The following is a 20,290-nucleotide window of genomic DNA, read 5'->3' as shown; positions in this document are numbered from 1 at the left end:
ACTGACAATATCCAAGCCAATTTGTTTTATCTAAAAACGAACGTGAGGTTTATAGTAACTTTTTTTACGCAATCAGCGACTGGCGCGAATTACAAAGATCTTTAAATTAAACGGTCGCTGAACAATAAACAATATTTTGCGAAAAACGTTGCAAAGTTTATTTGTGCGTTTAACGTCATCGGTAGCGACGTAGAGGATTTCAAATTAATTTCCGCAAATTTATCGCGGACGCGAACAGTCTTCGGTGTTTCGGAAGATAGGTTAGAAAAACATCGCGCGCTCCGTGATTTTGTTGTTGCCCGTAGAAGATTTTTTGCGTTATCGCATGCGAGTGACGATGTTGGTCCCGGCAAGGAGCGTGCCGTGCAATCTGCGACGAATCGCCGCATGTGTCACTTATAGAAACAAAATGCGAACGAAGATCGCGCGGCAGGGCGACGGGTCGAATTTGCTGTCCACCTCGTGCTCGTCCCCGAGTATCGCCGCATTCGCCGCCTGCAGAGTTTACGGCACCGAGTCGGATTCCGAGCCGCGGGTCTCCCTGCCCGCGCTCGTGGACGGCGCCGAGATGTTCAATCCGTCTCTTATACTCCCGTTTCGCTTTTTCTTCCTGTCTTTCTTTCAGATTCCGCGCATAGATAAAGAATTTCTTCTATCCGAGACCCTCGACGGAACAAAATATGTATGAGACTTTCTATGACTGATTAGAAATATATATATATATATATGTTTGGATACTGATAAGTGCATTCTTACGTTTCTAGGCAATAACAGTAATATCCAAGGCTTTAGCGAATAAAGACTACGATTCCTTAGAAGGTCTTGTGGCAGAAGATATGATAGAAGTTTTAAGGACAAAGATCGAGACTCTTAGCTCTGGGCAAAGATGGTTAATTGCGGTAAACGAGGATGATATTGTGTTTAATGTCTTGGGTGATATTGCAGTTACGACAGGTAAGAGAATTATTAAGCTGATACCAGTACCCTACAGATATATATACGTATATCTCTTATTTACAGATGAGGAGCATTCCATTGAAATTAAAACGATCTGTCACTACATCCCAGAAAAAGCCAAGAAACAAGAGAGGCTACAGACAATGACAGACATCTTAAAATTAGAGGACTTGGTAATGTGTAATTATACATTTACCCGTAAATATGTAAATAATATTGGTGGTCCATGGATTGCAACTTTTGTAAATCACTACAGTATTAATACATAAAGTAGTAGATACATTTTCAGAACAGTTTGAAATAAAATTCGCGTTAATCCGTTTATTCATTTGTTGTCACTGTAGAAAATAAGTGCTAGCCCTCTTAGATGTAACATTTCTTTATATTTTTTTAATGAAAAGATATCAGTGCGATACAAGGTTATTTACAAATTTACATTATATTATATTTCATATATGTATATATAAAATAAATCATATTAAATCATATTTTATTCACAATTGAAGTATATCAATTAAGTTTGTATATTCTGTACATGTTAGCTGATCTTTTTTAATACTAATGGAATATAATTTTTGATGTCCAACTTTATTGCGTCAATAAGCGCTCCGTTTTTGTTAACGGATACAATCAAAAATCCCTGTAAAATAAAATAAAATATTCTGTAATATGAACACATTTACACATGAACATATTTACCGCATGCGAACGATGAAATTTACGCGTTTAAAGTACCTGATAGATTTGTGGATTATGTATCCAACATACTTTGGAGTTTGCAGTTTGGAACAACTTATTCTGTTCTGTATACACAGAGTTAAAAAAATTTACTTCCAAATCGTCTAAATTACACACTGAAATCTTAATTATATTTAAATACGGCTCCATAAATAACGAGATATCAACTTTGGCAGAAATACCAGCTTGATTGAGGTTTATTTCAAAAGATTTACTTGGAAAAGCTATTAATTTATTTAAACACTTCAACGCGGGTGATAGATCTCCTGTAATAATATAAATGGAGGGGTAAAAACCACAGTGGTGTCAAATTTTTTAAAATATTTTCTCGTATGCATAGATGCAATCTGTACAATATATAAATTGCATCTATGCACACGAGAAAATATTTTAAAAAATTTGACTTACACCACTGTGGTTTTTACCCCTCCAAATGTCATATAACATTAAACATATTTAATGTATAAATTAAGACGTAAGATTTTTATCTAATTACTTTTGCAAATTGCATCAGTGAGACGAAAAGGTTTAGTAATGTTAAAGGCAAACATTGGAATTTGGTTACGTTCTTTTCCCTTTAACAATTTATCTATTGCTGCAAACACAAATTAATTAATTACCAATTAGGAAATATTGGAATTATATTGGAATTATAAATTCTTTCATGTCTTACATTTTCCTACTTCTTCAAATACTTTGGTGACTGGGATATTTTTACTGATATATTTACTCAGGTGCATTGCATATAATCCATACTTGCTATTTGCTCTTTCATAACTAGGACGATGGCTAGATGTGGAATATGCTTGTACTAAATTTCGTAGATTTTTCTCACTCTTATATTCTTCGACTTTAGGTATTTCATTATGAATATCAGGATTACATTCTCTGGGGGAAAAAAAAACAATATTTTTTATATATCTGAATATTTGATCGTATTATCCATTTTTATATCCTCAAATTCTCAATATTTATATAAGAATAGATGATTATAAAATTCCTTACTTTGGTGGTACAGTTTGACACATGTCCAGTATCGTTACTAAAAGAGCAGGTTCATTTTTTAATGATATAGCTAGCAATTCGCTCTCGCAAATCGCGTCTTTTCTTAAATAAGATTCTGGCGCGTTGACAGCAAGCATATAACTTTCTTGCATTTTAAAACCATGCCCAGCATAGTAGAACAATCCTACATTGATATAAATTTTAATAAGTGATTACTATATTTCCGTATAGTGTATCTATGATAACTTACCATAAACTCCTTCCATTAAAACTTCCCCAAATGCCTTTATAGCATTCTTCATCTGTTCAAGTGACAAGTTTACAAGGCAGATTACTTTAAAATCCATCCCATTTAATAGATTACAAATTTTTGCAGCATCATTTTTAGGTGTCTCCAGACACATCTGATTTTCATAATCGCAATTTGCAATGATCAAAGCTATTTTTGCAATTGCCTTTTCACGAGGAAGATCGAGCTATATCAATATGAATATCAACTATATGAATATGTATTATCATAACAGTTTTATAACAAAATTTTTATTTAATCTCTTTACTCAGAATTCTCATAAAATAATGCATTACAAAATGTAATTCTTACCATTACATGACTTCTTTGAGTGATTACCTCATTCACATCATTGCTTATGAAGCAATAATATTTTCCTTCATGCTTAGAGCCAAACTGTTTTATCTAGAATATTATTTTTCTTTTTTTGTTACAAAATATTACCTTATCTAATGTTAACATTACATATACTTATTACATTACATATAATATTACATTATGTATACTTACGTGCAATACATTAGATGTTTCTCCTTCTAGTCTTGTATTATCTCTGAACCACTGATAACGTGGTTCAGGATGACCACGCGCTACACATTTAATTAAAAAATCTTCATCTTCCTTAAGCTCTAAGAAAGCAGGCGGTTGCTGCTGTATAACCACAGGCACATGAGATATATTTACAAAAACTGATCTCGTTACCAATACTGCTCCTTCATCGTCGGTGACTTGTGAGATTTTGCAGTTATACTCTCCAGCTTGATCGTGGCTATGAGAAATTATATGTAATAATCAATTGATTTGTCACACCACAAACTTAGACAATATTCTTACCTATTTATAACGATGTCAAGTTTGCAACTTTGCTGTTTGTGCAGCTCAATGTTATCGCAACACCATTGGTAACTCGGCGATGGTATACCTGTAGCTTTGCAAGAAAGACGAAGATGCTGGCCAAGGGATATTTCTAAAGTGTCACGTCCCATATCATCGGAAGGATGTTTAACAATTACTGACTCCTCTAATAACAATTTCATTAAAAATCAGATTGTTGTGTGAAGTGTTTTGTCTACAGTTCTGTTAATTCAACTAGAGTAAAGAGATAGACATGTACCTGGATAATGTAAAACTGACAAAGCATCGCCAAGTTCGCAGTCTCTGAGCAACGTGCATAGTATTCCAACTGTGCACATTTTTACATTGAGCTCAAACAGTAGATTGTCCGCTGGTGTTTTCGTAGCACTGGTATTCCGTTCTAATGACTGTAGCCACGACTTCCTACATGTGACAAATATATAAAGATCTATTAAGGGCAGACGCTCGATTGATTTTGATCGGTTATCCGAATCGTCTCTCCTTACCAATGATATCCAAGTTGTTTGGCTACGTGACAAGCGAGTACCTGCCAGCTTGAGTTCTTGTTCAACTCGTGAATCAATTCGTTGTATACTGTTGACGGGATATGTTCTAGATACACGTCTTCGTTGATTTTTGCCATTCTTAATATAAATTATATTTATTGCTGTACAATTAAGGCGATTAAAGGACAATCGACGTTTCGATTTCCCTGCTGTCAAACTGACGCGTTACTCATCACTGCACGTATTTTCCAGAAACCAGATTTTCCTCGATATGATAGAAGGAAACTAATGAATAAACGCATATTTTAGGAAAAATTGCATTACAATTTTTTTTTCTAAGATTTGTTCATCAGGAATATAACAAATATTTCATGAAAAATTACATCTAATTATATCTAATTTTATACGCGATAAAATTTTATTTTCTTCGTGGGTGTTTTTTTCCGTACACACTCATGCATGCATGGTGAAACGAGAGGTGATTTTTTTCCGATGAATTCAAGTCGTATTCAGTCGCATTCGCCAGCCGATTGGCTGCGTTCAACGGAAACTAGGGCTGCATTCCGATATTCACTGTCAGTACTGGCAAATCTATATTTTACGCACGGTCGTATACACAGGTCTGGAAACTAACCCCTGGTTCCGATATTCACTGCCAGTACTGAAAATCTATAGTTTGCGTCACGTATACTATAGATTTTCAGCACTGCCAGTATGTACACTGCCAGTAAAAAAGGAACACAGCCCAAAAGTCAAATTTCAGTGGTGGGGGTAGTCCGCTTAGCGTTTGAAATTTTACGTCTCCGGCCGCCACTACGCGTCGCTTTTGGTTATGGTACCTGGTTAAAATAAAGCGCGTAAATAACCTTACATAACCTGATATTAATGTCATTAATACCACGTATGATTGTGTGATACTGTGCGATATAATGACTAAATCATGCGCGGTTCCAATGTGCAAATCGCGAAATTATTCAGCAAAGAAGTGTTCGTTGTTTAAAGTGCCGTCAAATATCGAACAATGTAGAAAATGGATCGCTGCGATTCCGGGCATTGTTGATCTGAAGCCGTCGCAATTCGTTTGCGAGAAGCATTTCGAAGAACATCACATCCTCAGGAAATGGGTCAAATACGATAATGATCGGGTTATCGCCGAAGTAAGTTTAATGATGGTCACATTTTTTCTATGCTATAATTATATTATAATTATATATACAAAGACTTGCGTGACTATTGACATAAGTAAATATTTTGACTCGTTCTTGCTGAGTTAACTTTCAAATGATCTTATGTTACCTCATTGCATGTTTATTGAAGGCTCCTTACTTGCGCACTCGACTCCATCCGTTGGCTGTTCCTTCAAAATTTGACAGTCAGAGAAAGGTGGAAAATATCGCCACTGCTGGGGATTCTTCAATTGGCCAACGCATCAGTGCAGAGCATAATTATTTCTCTTTGGACGAGCCCTCGATGAATACAACGGTCGACGAATCTTGCAATGAGAAAATACATTCTTCGATAGTCCGTCTTCCTCCGTCTACAGAATTCTCGAACATTGCTCTGATCCAGGAGCCTTCTTTCGTACAAGGTATACTTTATTATTCATTGATTCCTTAGAATAGATATGGACATCGTGGCATCTGAAACAGAGAGTGACTAAATATTAAAATTGCATGAGTGTATGTTTTAAATTTGAATTCTTTTCACAGATGTAAAAACTAATGGGTCTTCGGTAATGGATGGAGTTGATATAAAAACCACGAATATAATACTCCATGAGGATGATCTTTCGCCAAGGGATGTAGCCACCATCGAGTCAATTCAGGAGCAACAAATTCAGGATGTAACCACTTTCGAGTCAATTCAGGAGCAACAAATTCAGGATGTAACCACTGTCGAGTCAATTCAGGAGCAACAAATTCAGGATGTAGCCACTGTCGAATCAATTCAAGAGCAACAAATTCAGGATCATCCGGTGGCACATTGTGCACCTGAAGTCTGTGAACGTCGCTTTCACTTTTCACAAGTCACTTTCAGCTATGGTAAGTAAAATCGCATTTAAATAGTAACCGTAAAGCGTGTTTTCCAAAGTTTTCATTCGTCTCTGTTTCCATAGGTACTCCTGGAGAAATTACGGACTCTACCTCGATACCATGGCCGTGGACTGTCGGTGAACTAAGCACCGATATCGGCAGTTTTCTGTTCACATACGCTATAACGAAGATGGAAAACGACGATAAATTCCCGGTTGTGGAAAGAAGTGTACAGCTTTGCGCCAACAAAGAACTTCGCTACTTCGTGTATGGAAGTGCCGTTAATGTACACGGATGTAAACTTCCTCAAATCTTGGAGGACATAGCGTCGCTACCGCAAGCTTTGAAAAAGTTCCAAAATATAAATCTGTGCAACGGTCTTGGCACCATCAACGTTTATCATCTGTCGGCGGATAGTGCGTTTAAAGATTATGTCGATCGATGGCATTCCAAAAACTGCACTTTGATCTCAAAACGGAAGAGATGTGACCACTGCATGAACATGAGAAACGTAGTGCAGATGAAAGAAGCGAGATCGAAAACGAAAGTATCGTTAAAGCGTGTATGTCGAGTTTCCAATCCGATAGATCAAAGGAAGTTAATCGCGCTGCGCAAAAAATGTTTCCGTGAAAGACGGCAGAAGAAGACAGCCCAGAAACGCATACAATTATTACAGGAATCCTTGCAAAATAAGGCAAAGTGCATCTTCAGTGTCGCATTTGGTCGATCTGAAATCAAGAGGAGGACTGATTCACGCAAATTTGAGTTTTTTCAACTTAATTCGTCACGTAGAGGCATGTTTTGCTAAATATGCATCCCGGCGCGATGTTTTTGATTGCACGCTAGATTAAGTTATGTCTTCTTTTAAATTCACTTTTCCTTGCAAAGAGCACGCCTCAGACATTTTGTCATATTCGATAATATATTACATTCGACTAAGAATGAGGCAAAATGCCCACCAGGAAAATCTCAAAATCGCAAAGAAATTTGTTGTAAAAAAAAATTGTCTAAATTGACGAATCAATAAAATTTTTTTTATGATTTTCAATGTTATGTTTTACCCTCTTCTGAATAAAAATCGTACATGCTTATCAGCGTCGTTTCGATTAACGAAATTGTAGATTTCTTTCAATATTTATAATGATGAAATTATTCATTTATGCAACGTATAATAGGCATATTAATTTTCGTTTTATTTCTTATTCTCTGTTTTTCCGGAAATATCCATACATATACATATATATCATACACACGGTCTTATAATATATCATACATACACACATATATATGTATATATATATTATATGTATATAGGTTAAGATTTCATGCGCAGAGCGCTTGCGCTATGCGAACCAGGACCATAACACACAGCGCAGCCCTTGTGGCCACAAGCCAAATAAATTCTCACACGCTAAGCGAACCATCCCCACCACCTTTGTTTCCAGACCTGTGTATACGACCGTGATTTTACGTCACGTATACTATAGATTTTCAGTACTGAAAGTTGCTGACAGTGAATGTTCGGAATGCAGCCTAAGAAAACGAAAAAGCAGCTCAACGAGCGCTCAATTCGTCATGGGTAGCGACTGTGTTTATACACGACTTGAAGGGTTCTATTCGGGGCCGCTAGGGACGCGCAACATTTCGCTACCCTTGACGACCGTATTTTATTTATTATAAATTTTTAAGAGCCAAAATGAAAAATTCGACTGTACCGGGTTGCGGCTGATCTTACATAATTTTAATGAGATTTGTTAATTAATTTGGCTAAAATTTTAGGAAAAACGAATTCGTAATTCCGGCCGGCCGACATGTCGAATTATGCTGCGTTTCCACTATATGCGTCGCGCGTCGCGTATAGTGGGAACGCAGCATTACGGATTCGTTTTTCACAAATTTTAGCCAAATTAATTAACGAATCTAATTAAAATTATGCTCGTTTTAGGGCCGGTTGTTCCAACCTGTTGGTAATCTAACTAATAGTTAAATCATATGTCTATCTTTGTCTAATGTAAAGGATAAACAAAGATATATATGATTTAACTATTAGTTAGTTTACCAAAAGGTTGGAATAACCGGCCCTTAAGCCGTAATCACACTACGGCTTTAATCAGTAAGATCAGCCGCAACCCGGTACAAAGCCGGGATTTTCCATTTTGGAAGCAGCTAACCCAACCCGACAGAGGTCTCCACCGGTACTCCTGTCGACCTCTTCTTTTTTGATTAATGGCACCCGCCTCTTGCAGTGGCGATACGGCCAAGTTCTTGTTAAAAATGAGTGACGATAAAACTTGTGTTACTATTATAATATGGCTCGTTTCCATTCGAGCGGTGAGACGGCGTTGACTGTGCGCGGAGTATAGAAAGGAAAGCTTAAGTGGCGGTAGAAGGGAGCGTGGCGCGTGATTTAAATTTGAACTTCTATAGCCTTACAAAAGGCCATACCCTTAAGCTGGATGCACAATACAAAGCTACAATATTGATACATGATGGTTTCTGATAGGTTGAAAATCTATTGCCTGTGATTCCCTGTTCCTGTTGCCTGCATACATAATACATACGTATGAGTCCCGTGAGACGAAAGCGCAACCTTGCGGAGCATTAGTATACTACTACTTGACTACTTGACTCGGCATTCGGTCGCACGTTTTGACAATTTTTCCATGCTATTTCGGCCTCCTTATCACTATTCTTCATAGTTCTGCCAGGTTTGAAGTAATGTCAAAATACTGTGCTGTACCTAATTGCAAAACAGGCTACAAAAGCCTGAAAATGAAAAGCTCTTATTTTAGAGTGCCAACGAATAGCGAACGGCTCAAAAAGTGGCAAGCAGCGATTCCTGGCAAGAAATTGATTCCATCGCATTTGGTTTGTGAGAAACACTTTGAAGAAAAATATATTTCCCGAAAGTACATCAAGCATGACGCGAACGGGAAAGTTATTGCAGAGGTAAGTTCCAATTTCCTTAATTCATTCGGCAGTTTGTCGTATTCATGCCATTATCATATGGTACTTATCAATAAAATAAAAAAATATTGTTACATTTTTTTTGTAATTTATTGCTCATAAAACTCAATGCTGTATTATTTTTGTTTTGCTGTTGAAGGTTATATATAAACGTCCTCGTCTACACGAATCAGCCGTTCCAACTATATTCGAAAGCAATGAGCAAATTTTCAAAACAATACAAAAAGAAGAGTTAGACATCGTTGATACTTATTTAGAGAATGAAGTTGCAGCATCTCCAACACACAATTTGTTCGATGTTACTGTTGCAATCAATGAATCGCCGATCGTGAAAGTCGAGCCAGAAACTGAGTTTATTCTGCCGGATCTGCCAAATGATGTTGCTGAAGGTGCATATTGCATAGTACTTTATTTCCAATAAATCAACATTTTCATATTGTAATTTTATTATAGAAGAAGCAACCGATCTTGCAACAAATATCATATATGGGCCAATTGCTGCAGAAACTCCAGTCCTGGCAACTCGTGACACAACTTTCAACATTTCATCGGTTACTATCACCGAAAGTAAGTTTTATGAATAAGAAAAAATAAGACTATACGTACCTTGAAACATTTTTTTAGTCAATACATAGCACATTTAGCACTATGTAAATTTTCCATAGCTACTGCTATTGCATAGTGCTTTATTTCCAATAAATCAACATTTTCATATTGTAATTTTATTATAGAAGAAGCAACCGATCTTGCAACAAATATCATATATGGGCCAATTGCAGCAGAAACTCCAGTTCTGGCAACTCGTGACACAACTTTCAACATTTCATCGGTTACCGAAAGTAAGTTTTATGAATAAGAAAAAAAAGACTATACGTACCTTGAAACATTTTTTTAGTCAATACATAGCACATTTAACACTATGTGAATTTTCCATAGCTACTGCTATTGCATAGTGCTTTATTTCCAATAAATCAACATTTTCATATTGTAATTTTATTATAGAAGCAGCAACCGATCTTGCATTTACAAATATCACAAATGAGCCAATTGCTGCAGAAACTCCAGTCCTGGTAACAACTTGTGGCACAACTTACAACATTTCATCGGTCACTATCACCGAAAGTAAGTTTTATGAATAAGAAAAAAAAGACTATACGTACCTTGAAACATTTTTTTAGTCAATACATAGCACATTTAGCACTATGTGAATTTTCCATAGCTACTGCTATTAAAAGCTATGCACCTTGACATGTACTAGAATACTTGAGAACTACAGAAGAAACTTACCTTGTAGTCCTCGCGCCATCCTCGTCTTCATCGCCGCAAAAATGTGTGACGCGACCGATTGTATTATTGCAGATAAATCAAGTGCACATCCCGACAACAGCGGAGGCTATTCCGTGACACTACCTATGCCGTGGATTGTGGGTCAGTTACCCAGGTCACAATCAAATCAGTACCTGGTATTTTTGTATACAGTAACGTTGAAGAGACAGAAAACCGACATTCCGATAACCCAAAGATGTGTAACCCTCGATGAGCAAAAAAACCTACGTTATTACATATATGGAAACCTCGTTAACACAGATGCAACGAATCTCGTGCAAAAATTGGACAACATAACAATGCTCCCAAGTATTTTGACCAACTTCCAATACAAGAGCCTGTGTTGTGGCATGGGCGATGTGAAGGTCCGTTTTATGCAAGCAGAGGATACATTCAAAAACTATGCTGATCAGTGGCATCACGGCGTATGTTCTCTGCTATGTTCAAGAAGAAGATGCGATTCTTGCACTAAGTTGAGGAGGAAGGTCCTGCAAAAGGAAAGAAGATCAATAAATCCGCATTATGGAATTCGGATCAGTGGCTTGTCGAACCCAGTTGACAAATATAAATTACAAGTGATTCAGAGAAAAATGTTGCGCAAGAGACGCGAGAAAAATCAAGCAAAAAACAATCGTCAAAATTAATAAATCAATAAGTCTTTATTATTTACTACATTGTGCGCTGTTTTCGATTATTTATACCTGCCGTTTTTCATTCACGATCGACACGTGGAATTTTAATTTTAAGTTTAAACTGCACTTTAACTCCGTATTTTATTTATTATAAATTTTTAAGAGCAAAAATGCAAAATCGGGCTCTTTAGCGCACTGCATTATTATATAAAGAGTATATTTAAAAAAAATTCACGAATCTATGTAACTTATTTTATGAGAAATCTTGTTATTACGAATTACGGATTCGTAATAACAAGATTTCTCATAAAATAAGTTACATAGATTCGTGAATTTTTTTTTAATATACTCTTTATATAATAATGCAGTGCGCTAAAGAGCCCGATTTTGCATTTTTGCTCTTAAAAATTTATAATAATAATAAATAAAATACGGAGTTAAAGTGCAGTTTAACGTGCATTTAGTGCATAAAGTGCACGTGAGTGCACCTGAGTTTGCCTGGGTCGCCTGCCGACCCTTAATTGAATGAGAATTGAGAAAGAGTGAGAGCGACGTCGAGTAGCAAAGTTATCTAAAGTTATCTAAGGCTATCTAAAGTTATCTTAGATAATTTTAAAGTTATCTTTAGATTTTTAATATAATTATATATATTTTTAATATATTAATTTAATTTTTAGACAACTTTAGATAATTTTAGATAACTTCGCTGCTCGACGTTGCTCTCACCCCCCCTTTCTCACTTTTATTCGTCCAAAATAAGATACCAGCGGCATCAAAAGTACCACGTGACTATAATTCTTTTCCCGCGAAGCGGCTTTAAGCCTTGTGTCCACGATGCTAGAACTGCGTCCGAGTTTCGGTTTAAGCCAATGAAACTGCTGCTTTTCTGTAAGAGCTGCTAGTTGATTGGCTTAAACCGAAACTCGGACCGATTTCTAGTATCGTGTAATACACAAGGCTTAAAGCCCGGTGTCCACGATGCAAGAACTGTGTCCAAGTTTCGATTTAAGCCAATCAACTTGCAGCTCTTACAGAAAAGTAGCAGTTTCATTGGCTTAAACCGAAACTTGGACACAGTTCTTGCATCGTGGACACCGGGCTTTAGTGCAGCGCTCTAGTGACAAATTATTACTGAGCGCGCCCAAGCGCAGATTGGCGACTTTCGCGGCTCCTGCAGCAGCCCTAGGAAAAAAATGGCCAAAGTCCCTAAGCTAGTCGTTGTGGATACGGCCGCGGGGTGGCGCGGCGATCGGCGGGGCCATGGTCGGCCCGCGAAGTTGCAGCTCCTGCGCAATGCGCGTGGCGCGCTGCGCCGCATGATCTTGCGTATCAGTATCAGTGTTCGCCAGTGCCATCCGGAAGGCGCACATCGGGTTACGCGGGTAAACGCAGCGCGATAATCGCGATCCGTGCGAGATTCCGTGCCGAGCGTTGGTGCGTCGTCAAATCAGGGGGGGTAAAAAAAAACCCAGGGAACGGTCGCGAGGGAGGCGGGGACGAAGGGTTCGTTCTTCGACACTAGGGTGGCTGGTGGTCGGCGGCGGTCGTCGGTCGGCGGTCGCTCGGTGGCGGCGGTAGTGGTGGTTGGTGGTGGTGGTGGTGGTGGTGGTGGCGACGGCGGCGGTGGTGGTGGATGCTCCGGGTTCCGCGAGTGTCCGCGAAAAACTAGTGCCGCGAGCCATCATGGCGAACCCACGGAAATTCAGTGAAAAGATCGCGCTGCTGAACCAGAAGGAGGCGCAGGACTCGGCGGCATTCGAGGCGATCATGAAGGAGGTCTCGAACGTTACGAGCAGAGTAAGGAATTATCCCAGTTATCGTTTCCTTTTCGGCGTGGGTGGCCTCGCCGTGCCGTGCCGCGCCGCGATCGCGCCGTGACCCGTCGTGCACCTCCCTCGGCTCTCAGATGTTAGAACGTAAACAACGGCTGTCCCGCCTCGCCCCCCCGACCCCGCGGACCCCCCATCGCGTTCCCTCCTCGGTCCCTCCTCCGCCCCTCATATTCTCTTGCCGTTCTCGTTTTCTCGTTCTCCCTCCGATTCCCCCGTCTCTTTTTGTGCGCTTACCGCGCTGTCGGTTTCCGTGTGCGTGTGTGTGTGTGCGTGTGCGTGCGTGCGTGCGTGCGTGTGTGTTGCCTGCCTCTGCCCTGCCTGCCTGCCCTGCCTGTGCCTTGCCTGTGTATCGGCCGGGTTGCTCCGCGAGCGATCGAGCGTATGTGTATGTCGACTGCCGCGGCAAGTGCATCGCGCGCGCGGCACGCGTACGTACGTGCAACACACCGCGAGCGACGCACATCCGCGCGCGCTCCGATATACGTCGCATGAATGTTCGTCGAGCGCGTGAGCGCGACGTTTACTCCCGCGCTTCTTCCGCGCGAGACGCACGCCGCGCCGGAGACATACGAGAGATACGAATTGCGTGGCGCGGCGCGGCGCGACACTCCTCGGAGACGCTTATCGAGGCGCGATTACGCGTCGCGGATTAATCTCCCGCGGCCGCGAGCGCGATCGATCCCGCGCCGACGGTCGATGCGCCACGCCACGCCGCGCGAAACTCACGTTGCGAAATTTTAACGCGAAACAAAACGAACGATTCCGCTGCAGTATCTCCGTATCTCCGAATTCGTTCCCGAATTTGTTGTTTGGCAATTCCGCGCGGAGTACTCGCGGAGTATTCGAACGGCGCGGAAACCGCGCCGGATGCGTGGCACGCGGGATTTCGTATTTCGCTGAAAAATAACATCGAGAGCCAAGCGTCAACGTTTTTCCCCCCTCGGACGGTCTCGCGGGTGACGAGCGAGCAGCAGCTCGGCGGCGCGTTCGATTCGTTTCGATGCGCATGTAAACATTCCGCTCTCTCAATAGCATCGCGCCGGCGGCCCTCGAGGTATTTTCAACGGGAGCGTCGGCGAGGTTGGGTCGATGCATTTAGCGTCCTCGAGCGCACCTCCGCATGCCCCCGTGCGGTTAAAACGGACCGCCGTGCTACGTCGCGCCGCGCCGCGCCGCGCCGCGCGCCGGGGAGCGTTCGCCAATCGCGTCGAAAAGATAAGGACGTCTCGCGGGACCGCGTTCGACGCTATCCGAGCATCTCGGATAGCGAGGGCCCTCTGGAACAAAACGAGACGCGATCGGGTCTCCGCGTCTCTCCCGCAGAAAGAAGATTGCTTGGTATTTTATTTTAGACGTCAAATCGTTTGGGACAGGGGTCGGCAAACTGCTCCGTTTATTTCTGTACGGCCTGCGTAATTATTACTGTTGTATCCTGAATCTTTCATTGATAATAAATTGGTTTTCTACCTTGTTACACAGAGTGTTTTCTAAGGAAGTACAAAAGATTGATGGGGATATTCCGTGGCTTATTTTAGGAAGAAACGGCCCTATAAACATATGCCCTAAACTGCTTCGTTTACAAAATACAAGGTGTCAAGAAAAAAAAAAAATGAAAATTTCGAAAATGTGGAAAACGTTTAAAGATATTTTATTCAAATTTGGTATGGCTACATGTGGTATTAAGAACCATTTTCAGTACTGGTTCTAAAACTGGACCTAAAAACATTTTTAGGTCCACCAGAGGTGTGCGTCTTTGACACCCTGTATTTTAAAACGAAGCAGTTTAGAGCACATGTTTATAGGACTTTTTCTTCCTAAAATAAGCCACGGAATATCCCCTTCAATTTTTTGTACTTACTTAGAAAACACCCTGTAGTGGCTACATAATGCTATAATCTTGACCCGCAAAGCCTAAAATATTTACTACCTGGCACGGAAAGAAGCTTGCCGACTCTTGGTTTAGAATGAAAAAAATGCTTAAATGATTGACTCTTAAGTATCAATTGTCGTGTCGTTATCTGGCAGCTCTTAAATCGTCATTTGTCACGTCTCGTCTATCAACAAAACCGAATTCCATTAGATTTTACAATATCCGTATGTATATAGGGTTGAAATTTGTTCGCTCCCGGAGCGTTGCTGTTTAAAGTACCGGCATTCGAATCGGCAATCGGAGAATGGAATCCGCTACGGAGATAAGAACCAGTTTATCGGAGCGTGGTCCACGGGAGGGCCGATATTGCGCCGCGAAGCCAACGTTTACGATCGGAAAAAGGAAACCGAAGAGATCCCGGGCACTTTCGCGACCATAGAACTATTAGAACTAACGTTCCGTTACGTCACCCGAATGGTAACGAGGGTGGCAGGACGTATGACGAATCTCCAGTCCCCTGACTCCGTAAGTCTCGCACAGCGGGGAGGAGAAAACAGCTGGTTAGCCTGCGGGTAATGCCTCGCAAGTGTTTGAGTTTTCGTTCCGAAGGCGGCAAAGATCGCTTACGACCGTTTAATGTTTTTGCGGTGGCCATGGTTGTCAATGACCGGACCTGTACAGGTGGCCTCGGCGAGCAGCTCGGTGGGTGCTAGTCCCACGGGATCCGGCGTTCCGGAGACCCCGCTGTCCGTCAAGAGTGCCGGCGCCAGTCCACCGCAGTCCAGCGGCAAGCATCTGCACATTAACCTGGGAAATCAGTTCAGGGCGGGTGGCTCGCTGCCGAACGTTAACAACAATGTCAATTGCGGCAACGACGCGAAAGAGCACTCCTCGCCGCATCCCGGCGCGATCCACTCGATCGACCTTAAGGTCTGTACCGCTCATTCCCCGAACGAAAATACATCCCACAGTTGTTGTTGCCCCGGCTTGTTGTCTCCTGAACGTTTCGTTGCACCCACCCTCTCTCTCTCTTTCTCTCTCTCTCTCTCTCGGACGCACCCTCATTTCGTTCCACGGAGAAAAATTTATTCCAAGTCGCGTCAATTCGCTTCGGAGATTATTGGTTCAGGCACGCGCTGCCTCAGGCTTATTCGAAAAGATCTCGGCGATCGAAAGAGTCAATTTTTGGCCCAGGCTTTGTGATATTTAGACTCGAAACGCGAAGGTTTAAATTGTCATGTTTAAATTGTCAGAGCGCAACAAAGTTCGATTTGGAGTTTCATTTTAGCTGAACGCAATGTTTTTAATCAGAAAGAAAAAAACTTGTGTTAGAAAAAAATTCTTCTTTACATGAAATTGATGTAAATCACATTATTGTTAAGTAATAACTTTGTCATGCATTTCGCGTTGAAACTCATCTATCATCATTACGAAAAGTTCTCCAATGAGAGCTTCTTTTAACAAAATGAAAAACTTTTCTCCGTGTTTTCAAGGGTCGTTCCGTACTGCAGAACACCTTGCGATTCGCTTTGTTTCGCACCAGATTCCAGTGTGATTACGAAACTTATTTCGAATAGCACAGTGTAATGTCTTGCTGTTTATTTCGTTCGCGCGTATATGAAGTAGGAAATGTTTGTATTGGCAAATGTCGTTCACACCCGGTGCACCCTGCACCGAACGCAGTAGGAGTTGTGTCGACCGTAGCAATTTCCTTTTCGTAGTGATCTTCCCCCCCTTTTTTTTTCTTTTTGCAATGTCCTCGCACAGCAATGGAGTTGCATGGCACGTTACGCAATAGCACGAATTACAAATGTTCCCGATACTGCATTGGGCACACCACCGTAAACGTATTTGTGTAGTCGATTATTTTTAGCAACAATTAAATTGATGTGCCTGCGGCGACGAGCGAAATAGCTAAAGCGGCGAAATAATTAGAATTATAACAGCGCGCGGTTTATGGTTAATTCGAGATGCGACTATCTACGCCATATCGCGCCGATGCAGGATGTATAAACGTACATGATGCGTACATTTTCGCTCGTGTTACGCCAAAAAGAACGACCGAAGGTTTTATCGTGCGTGTTTTGAACTCTGTGACCTTTGGATCATGTCTGCATCGTATGCAGCGTCGCGTATTCGATTAACAATGCAGAAAATATTTTAATTAAGCTGCGCAAACCAGCGCAAATTTCATGTAAAAAAGTACCTTTTTAAAATGTAACAGTACCTTTTAAATGTAACAAAGGTCAGTTATCCTATTTATGCATAATTATTGTTATATTCATGCAAATATCTCCTTCCGAAGGATTTATGGGATGACGTAGAAAGTCACGAAATCGCGACGACCTTATCCCGCGGGAAAAGTTTTAACGAATGTAAACTAAACTGTCAAATTTCAAGCAGCTTAGGAAACTTATAATGGATTTATTAGCAAACTAATTAAAGATTTATGTGGCCAGATCCAGCTAAGTGCTTTGAAAAAAATATCGCGTGGAAAAATTTGCAAAATAATGTCATTTAGCCTTAAGACATTGTTTCCAAGTTAACAGCAAAATGTACTTAATGCATTTAGCAGCTGTGCATTATCCGAAGCAATAATTAAATTACCTGGATCAAGTTTTCTCGTGCCCAGGTGGACTGAGAAAATTATGCGATGTCATTTCAGATACGCGATCCAATGATGAAATTACACAACATTTTTTCCGCATTTGATACTACACCGGTCGCCGTACCGTGAAATCACAAAGTGTGTAGGAAATTTTACGGCAAGAAGAAAAACCGCAATTATGTGTGCCGCCACATGTAAACAAGTAATTATTTTACATTACGTATACTTCCGAAATGTTTTCGGAAGTATACGTGGAAAGAAACGATGTTATATTAACGTGACATTAAGCTAATAACAGTCTAATTGTCCATAATTTTGTTAATTAGTAATGCCTTAATGAGACAAATATCATTAGAAGCATGACGTATTCATTAATACTGTTATTGAATTAATAAGATTATTTGTAGTTAGAATTAGCTGTTAATTAATATTTTTAATACAACATTATTTTTTTCCGTGCAGATTATTATATAAAATACTTGCGTATAAAATATATGATTGTCGAAATTATGGCGTTGTTCGACGAGGGAAATTCTTATCTCGTACATAATTGAAGGATTCTATGTAAGTACCAGACCTAATTCGCAAGTTCGTAATTTGTTAAGTCGACTTTACGTATAAAGTCGTTTCTGAAATAGACTTACAAATTACGGACTTACCTCATTTTTCTATTGGATCTTTCAATTTCAATCGAGATACAATCCTACAACGAACTCTATAGATTTCCCTTTGATGTTTTACACTTCACGTTTTTTTCTTTAATAAATCTTTTCTCTCGAAGCTACCGTATCTAATTAACTTTTGCTATGTAATTTACTCTTTATAACGAATTCCTTTTAATTAATTTGACACACCCCGCTTCACGCTACACGCGACATTCCGCGAACATCGAGAAAGTCAAATGGTACTGGAATCAAAGGCGAATAAAATCATAAAAAATTATTTAATTAAACATGGACTCATAAATAGCTCGTCATTATGCATCGATATCTCACACCTCCCCTCCCCTTTAATTTGTTACTACGCTCGAATCTGATTTAGTTTCAATGCATATTTATATAGCTTAGCCAATATTTTAATGTCAAACATCAACATTTTCTACAAATTTTATTCATGTTAGGCGCCGCATGGCGTGTTCATAATCATTACTTACTATTATTGTTATTACACAAATCACATTTTTTTAATTTACGTAATTCGTATCCCTAGGCTACTTCTTTGTTCCTTATTTTTCTTGACGAAGGAAGTTGTTTTACTTCGTTACGCGCGGGATATGTTGGAGAATGGTCGTCGCATGGTTGTGGAGCAAATTCTTCTCCCATGCGTCGAATTAAACCATAAACCACAGCTGTAACAATACATTTAAACGTATTAATTAACGGAAGAAAATGTGTAAAAGACATTTCACCGATCAATATGGATTTAATCGCATAAAAATGTATTCTTTAATAAGCAATAATAATAATAATAATAATAATAATAATAATAATATTGAGTTAAAGAAATAAAGCTTTTAGCTACGATCTCATCAAGAGTTATTAAAATAAGTTTATTTACCTCTGGTACTGCTCCTTGGACGCATTTCGCCACTTCGAAGATCTTTTCGCACGGATCCGCGCCGTCTGAAACATCGATCGAATTAGAGAAGGAGAAGTTCGAATGAAATAATAATAGAGTAACAATACACAGAAAATTCGTGTAGAATGCATTTCGTTCACAATGTACCTTGGTTAGCGCATTTGTTCAAAATCTTGGTACCTATCTCCAGAAATTGCTCCGGGATAACGCTGAGCAGCATCTCAGCTTCCAAATTACCTTCTTCGTCGACCTAATCGGCGAAACGTTATCGTTACGGTATCAGTTTTGCTTTTGACTCGTCGCGCGTAATAAGCTAGGGTGATATTTCGAAGAACATTACCAAACTGAAGGAGTCGAGGAGGCAGTTCATGTAGCACGTTATACTCCGGTCATTCGAGAGCTTCCCATCGTTAACTTCGTCGATCAGTGCTGTATCGCGGAATTAAAATATACCCGTTATAATTGCGAAGAGAGACGAGAACTTTGATATCGAGGAATGGGGGGGGGGGGACTTTAAAGTTTAGCGCGGGACTTTTATTGGCCAAATGTTGATCGCGCTATATTACTTAATCGCGCGCGGAGCTCACCTTGAGACGTTCCGTGTTCGGCCATGCACCGTTTCTTGTCAGCTTGAACCATCTCCAACATTTCCGGGGGTATCCAGTCAGGTGGCTACGCAAAATCAGAATTTATTATACGAGCGCGTCGGACAGCGGGTATTCTCGCGTGTCTCGGACTTTAGCACTATTCTCGACAAGTCGCGCGCGCGCGCGCTCGTCGAATCGGCACATCACAATGCGTAATACAGCAGTGGGTCACTGCCGATTTATCGTCGCGTTGTTCCCTATCGAGCGGGGCATGATCTGTCCCGCGGTTTAAACGAAAGTAAGCTGAAGGACTTACCCCGGCGGACACGTAAATCGCCTGTAGCAACACTACGCCGAGGATCACCGACACGTGCATCGTCGTAACGTTATTGCTTGATCGCTCGCTTGGCACCTCGATATGTCACTTTTCTACGGCAAAATGTACCAACCGCGCCGGTCGCCGGCGGTTTTTATAACGCCGCGACAACGGGATGTGGGCGTGCTCGA

At 40.5% G+C, this 20,290-nt stretch overlaps 6 protein-coding genes across 15 annotated transcripts in view; 4 read left to right on the top strand and 2 right to left on the bottom strand.

The window, feature by feature from the left end:
* The first annotated feature begins 86 nt into the window (after positions 1-86).
* Positions 87-1,281, top strand: LOC139776598 (m-AAA protease-interacting protein 1, mitochondrial). Its single transcript, XM_071713372.1, has 3 exons — positions 87-682; positions 765-954; positions 1,021-1,281. The coding sequence occupies exons 1-3, from the start codon at positions 326-328 to the stop codon at positions 1,224-1,226; spliced, it is 753 nt and encodes a 250-aa protein (XP_071569473.1). The 5' UTR covers positions 87-325; the 3' UTR covers positions 1,227-1,281.
* Positions 1,282-1,320: 39 nt separating this feature from the next.
* On the bottom strand, positions 1,321-4,963 carry LOC139776595 (mucosa-associated lymphoid tissue lymphoma translocation protein 1). Of its 3 annotated transcripts, none has more exons than XM_071713367.1 (12): positions 4,734-4,963; positions 4,351-4,635; positions 4,104-4,267; positions 3,824-4,010; positions 3,500-3,758; positions 3,302-3,394; positions 2,951-3,176; positions 2,701-2,884; positions 2,369-2,583; positions 2,192-2,290; positions 1,693-1,961; positions 1,321-1,597 (listed from the first exon to the last, which is right to left on the bottom strand). In XM_071713367.1, exons 2-12 carry the CDS (start codon positions 4,485-4,487, stop codon positions 1,496-1,498), a joined length of 1,935 nt encoding a protein of 644 aa, XP_071569468.1. In that variant the 5' UTR covers positions 4,488-4,635; positions 4,734-4,963; the 3' UTR covers positions 1,321-1,495. The 3 variants fall into 3 exon arrangements, 2 of the variants coding, with proteins under 2 accessions (XP_071569468.1, XP_071569469.1); XM_071713368.1 differs by having other exon boundaries at positions 4,804-4,963; XR_011719121.1 differs by lacking the exon at positions 1,321-1,597 and having other exon boundaries at positions 1,766-1,961; positions 2,104-2,290; positions 4,351-4,963.
* A 45-nt stretch (positions 4,964-5,008) lies between these two features.
* Positions 5,009-7,424, top strand: LOC139776596 (uncharacterized). The gene is made up of 4 exons (XM_071713369.1): positions 5,009-5,507; positions 5,668-5,938; positions 6,060-6,392; positions 6,467-7,424. The coding sequence occupies exons 1-4, from the start codon at positions 5,280-5,282 to the stop codon at positions 7,189-7,191; spliced, it is 1,557 nt and encodes a 518-aa protein (XP_071569470.1). The 5' UTR covers positions 5,009-5,279; the 3' UTR covers positions 7,192-7,424.
* A 1,387-nt stretch (positions 7,425-8,811) lies between these two features.
* On the top strand, positions 8,812-11,348 carry LOC139776586 (uncharacterized). The gene is made up of 6 exons (XM_071713347.1): positions 8,812-9,332; positions 9,490-9,739; positions 9,804-9,917; positions 10,082-10,189; positions 10,353-10,472; positions 10,710-11,348. The coding sequence occupies exons 1-6, from the start codon at positions 9,102-9,104 to the stop codon at positions 11,318-11,320; spliced, it is 1,434 nt and encodes a 477-aa protein (XP_071569448.1). The 5' UTR covers positions 8,812-9,101; the 3' UTR covers positions 11,321-11,348.
* Positions 11,349-12,614: 1,266 nt separating this feature from the next.
* The window catches only part of Crtc (CREB-regulated transcription coactivator), a 40,052-nt gene continuing 32,376 nt past the window's right edge, over positions 12,615-20,290 (top strand). For 3 of the 8 annotated variants that reach the window (XM_071713354.1, XM_071713353.1, XM_071713351.1), the window contains exons 1-2: positions 12,616-13,105; positions 15,692-15,940. In XM_071713354.1, coding sequence (XP_071569455.1) covers positions 12,992-13,105; positions 15,692-15,940 — 363 coding nt within the window. In that variant the 5' untranslated portion in view covers positions 12,616-12,991. Of the gene's footprint in view, positions 13,106-15,691; positions 15,941-20,290 lie in introns of all 8 variants that reach the window. The other 5 variants (XM_071713356.1, XM_071713349.1, XM_071713350.1 and 2 more) reach the window with 3 other exon arrangements.
* Positions 18,709-20,234, bottom strand: Obp1 (odorant binding protein 1). The gene is made up of 6 exons (XM_071713359.1): positions 20,100-20,234; positions 19,784-19,868; positions 19,537-19,625; positions 19,344-19,446; positions 19,176-19,240; positions 18,709-18,966 (listed from the first exon to the last, which is right to left on the bottom strand). Exons 1-6 carry the CDS (start codon positions 20,157-20,159, stop codon positions 18,949-18,951), a joined length of 420 nt encoding a protein of 139 aa, XP_071569460.1. The 5' UTR covers positions 20,160-20,234; the 3' UTR covers positions 18,709-18,948.

This window comes from Temnothorax nylanderi, unplaced genomic scaffold (genome assembly GCF_030848795.1).
Source record: "Temnothorax nylanderi isolate EJ_2023f unplaced genomic scaffold, tnyl_v1.0 TNYL_tig0123_pilon, whole genome shotgun sequence".
NCBI lineage: Eukaryota > Metazoa > Arthropoda > Insecta > Hymenoptera > Formicidae > Temnothorax > Temnothorax nylanderi.
This window is presented reverse-complemented; position numbering and strand designations above follow the sequence as displayed.

Excerpts from the sequence above, each read along its gene's own strand:
- LOC139776598 (XM_071713372.1), top strand. The coding sequence starts at position 326 with ATGCGAGTGACGATGTTGGTCCCGGCAAGGAGCGTGCCGTGCAATCTG. Across the intron at positions 683-764 it reads CCCTCGACGGAACAAAATAT|GCAATAACAGTAATATCCAA; the intron begins GTATGAGACTTT and ends TTACGTTTCTAG. Across the intron at positions 955-1,020 it reads TGATATTGCAGTTACGACAG|ATGAGGAGCATTCCATTGAA; the intron begins GTAAGAGAATTA and ends TCTTATTTACAG.
- LOC139776595 (XM_071713367.1), bottom strand. The coding sequence starts at position 4,487 with ATGGCAAAAATCAACGAAGACGTGTATCTAGAACATATCCCGTCAACA. Across the intron at positions 4,268-4,350 it reads AAACAACTTGGATATCATTG|GAAGTCGTGGCTACAGTCAT; the intron begins GTAAGGAGAGAC and ends TGTCACATGTAG. Across the intron at positions 2,885-2,950 it reads TTTAATGGAAGGAGTTTATG|GATTGTTCTACTATGCTGGG; the intron begins GTAAGTTATCAT and ends ATATCAATGTAG.
- LOC139776596 (XM_071713369.1), top strand. The coding sequence starts at position 5,280 with ATGACTAAATCATGCGCGGTTCCAATGTGCAAATCGCGAAATTATTCA. Across the intron at positions 5,508-5,667 it reads ATGATCGGGTTATCGCCGAA|GCTCCTTACTTGCGCACTCG; the intron begins GTAAGTTTAATG and ends TGTTTATTGAAG. Across the intron at positions 5,939-6,059 it reads GGAGCCTTCTTTCGTACAAG|ATGTAAAAACTAATGGGTCT; the intron begins GTATACTTTATT and ends TTCTTTTCACAG.
- LOC139776586 (XM_071713347.1), top strand. The coding sequence starts at position 9,102 with ATGTCAAAATACTGTGCTGTACCTAATTGCAAAACAGGCTACAAAAGC. Across the intron at positions 9,918-10,081 it reads ATCGGTTACTATCACCGAAA|AAGAAGCAACCGATCTTGCA; the intron begins GTAAGTTTTATG and ends ATTTTATTATAG. Across the intron at positions 10,190-10,352 it reads CATTTCATCGGTTACCGAAA|AAGCAGCAACCGATCTTGCA; the intron begins GTAAGTTTTATG and ends ATTTTATTATAG.
- Obp1 (XM_071713359.1), bottom strand. The coding sequence starts at position 20,159 with ATGCACGTGTCGGTGATCCTCGGCGTAGTGTTGCTACAGGCGATTTAC. Across the intron at positions 19,869-20,099 it reads CGATTTACGTGTCCGCCGGG|CCACCTGACTGGATACCCCC; the intron begins GTAAGTCCTTCA and ends GATTTTGCGTAG. Across the intron at positions 19,626-19,783 it reads CGAACACGGAACGTCTCAAG|CACTGATCGACGAAGTTAAC; the intron begins GTGAGCTCCGCG and ends TCCGCGATACAG.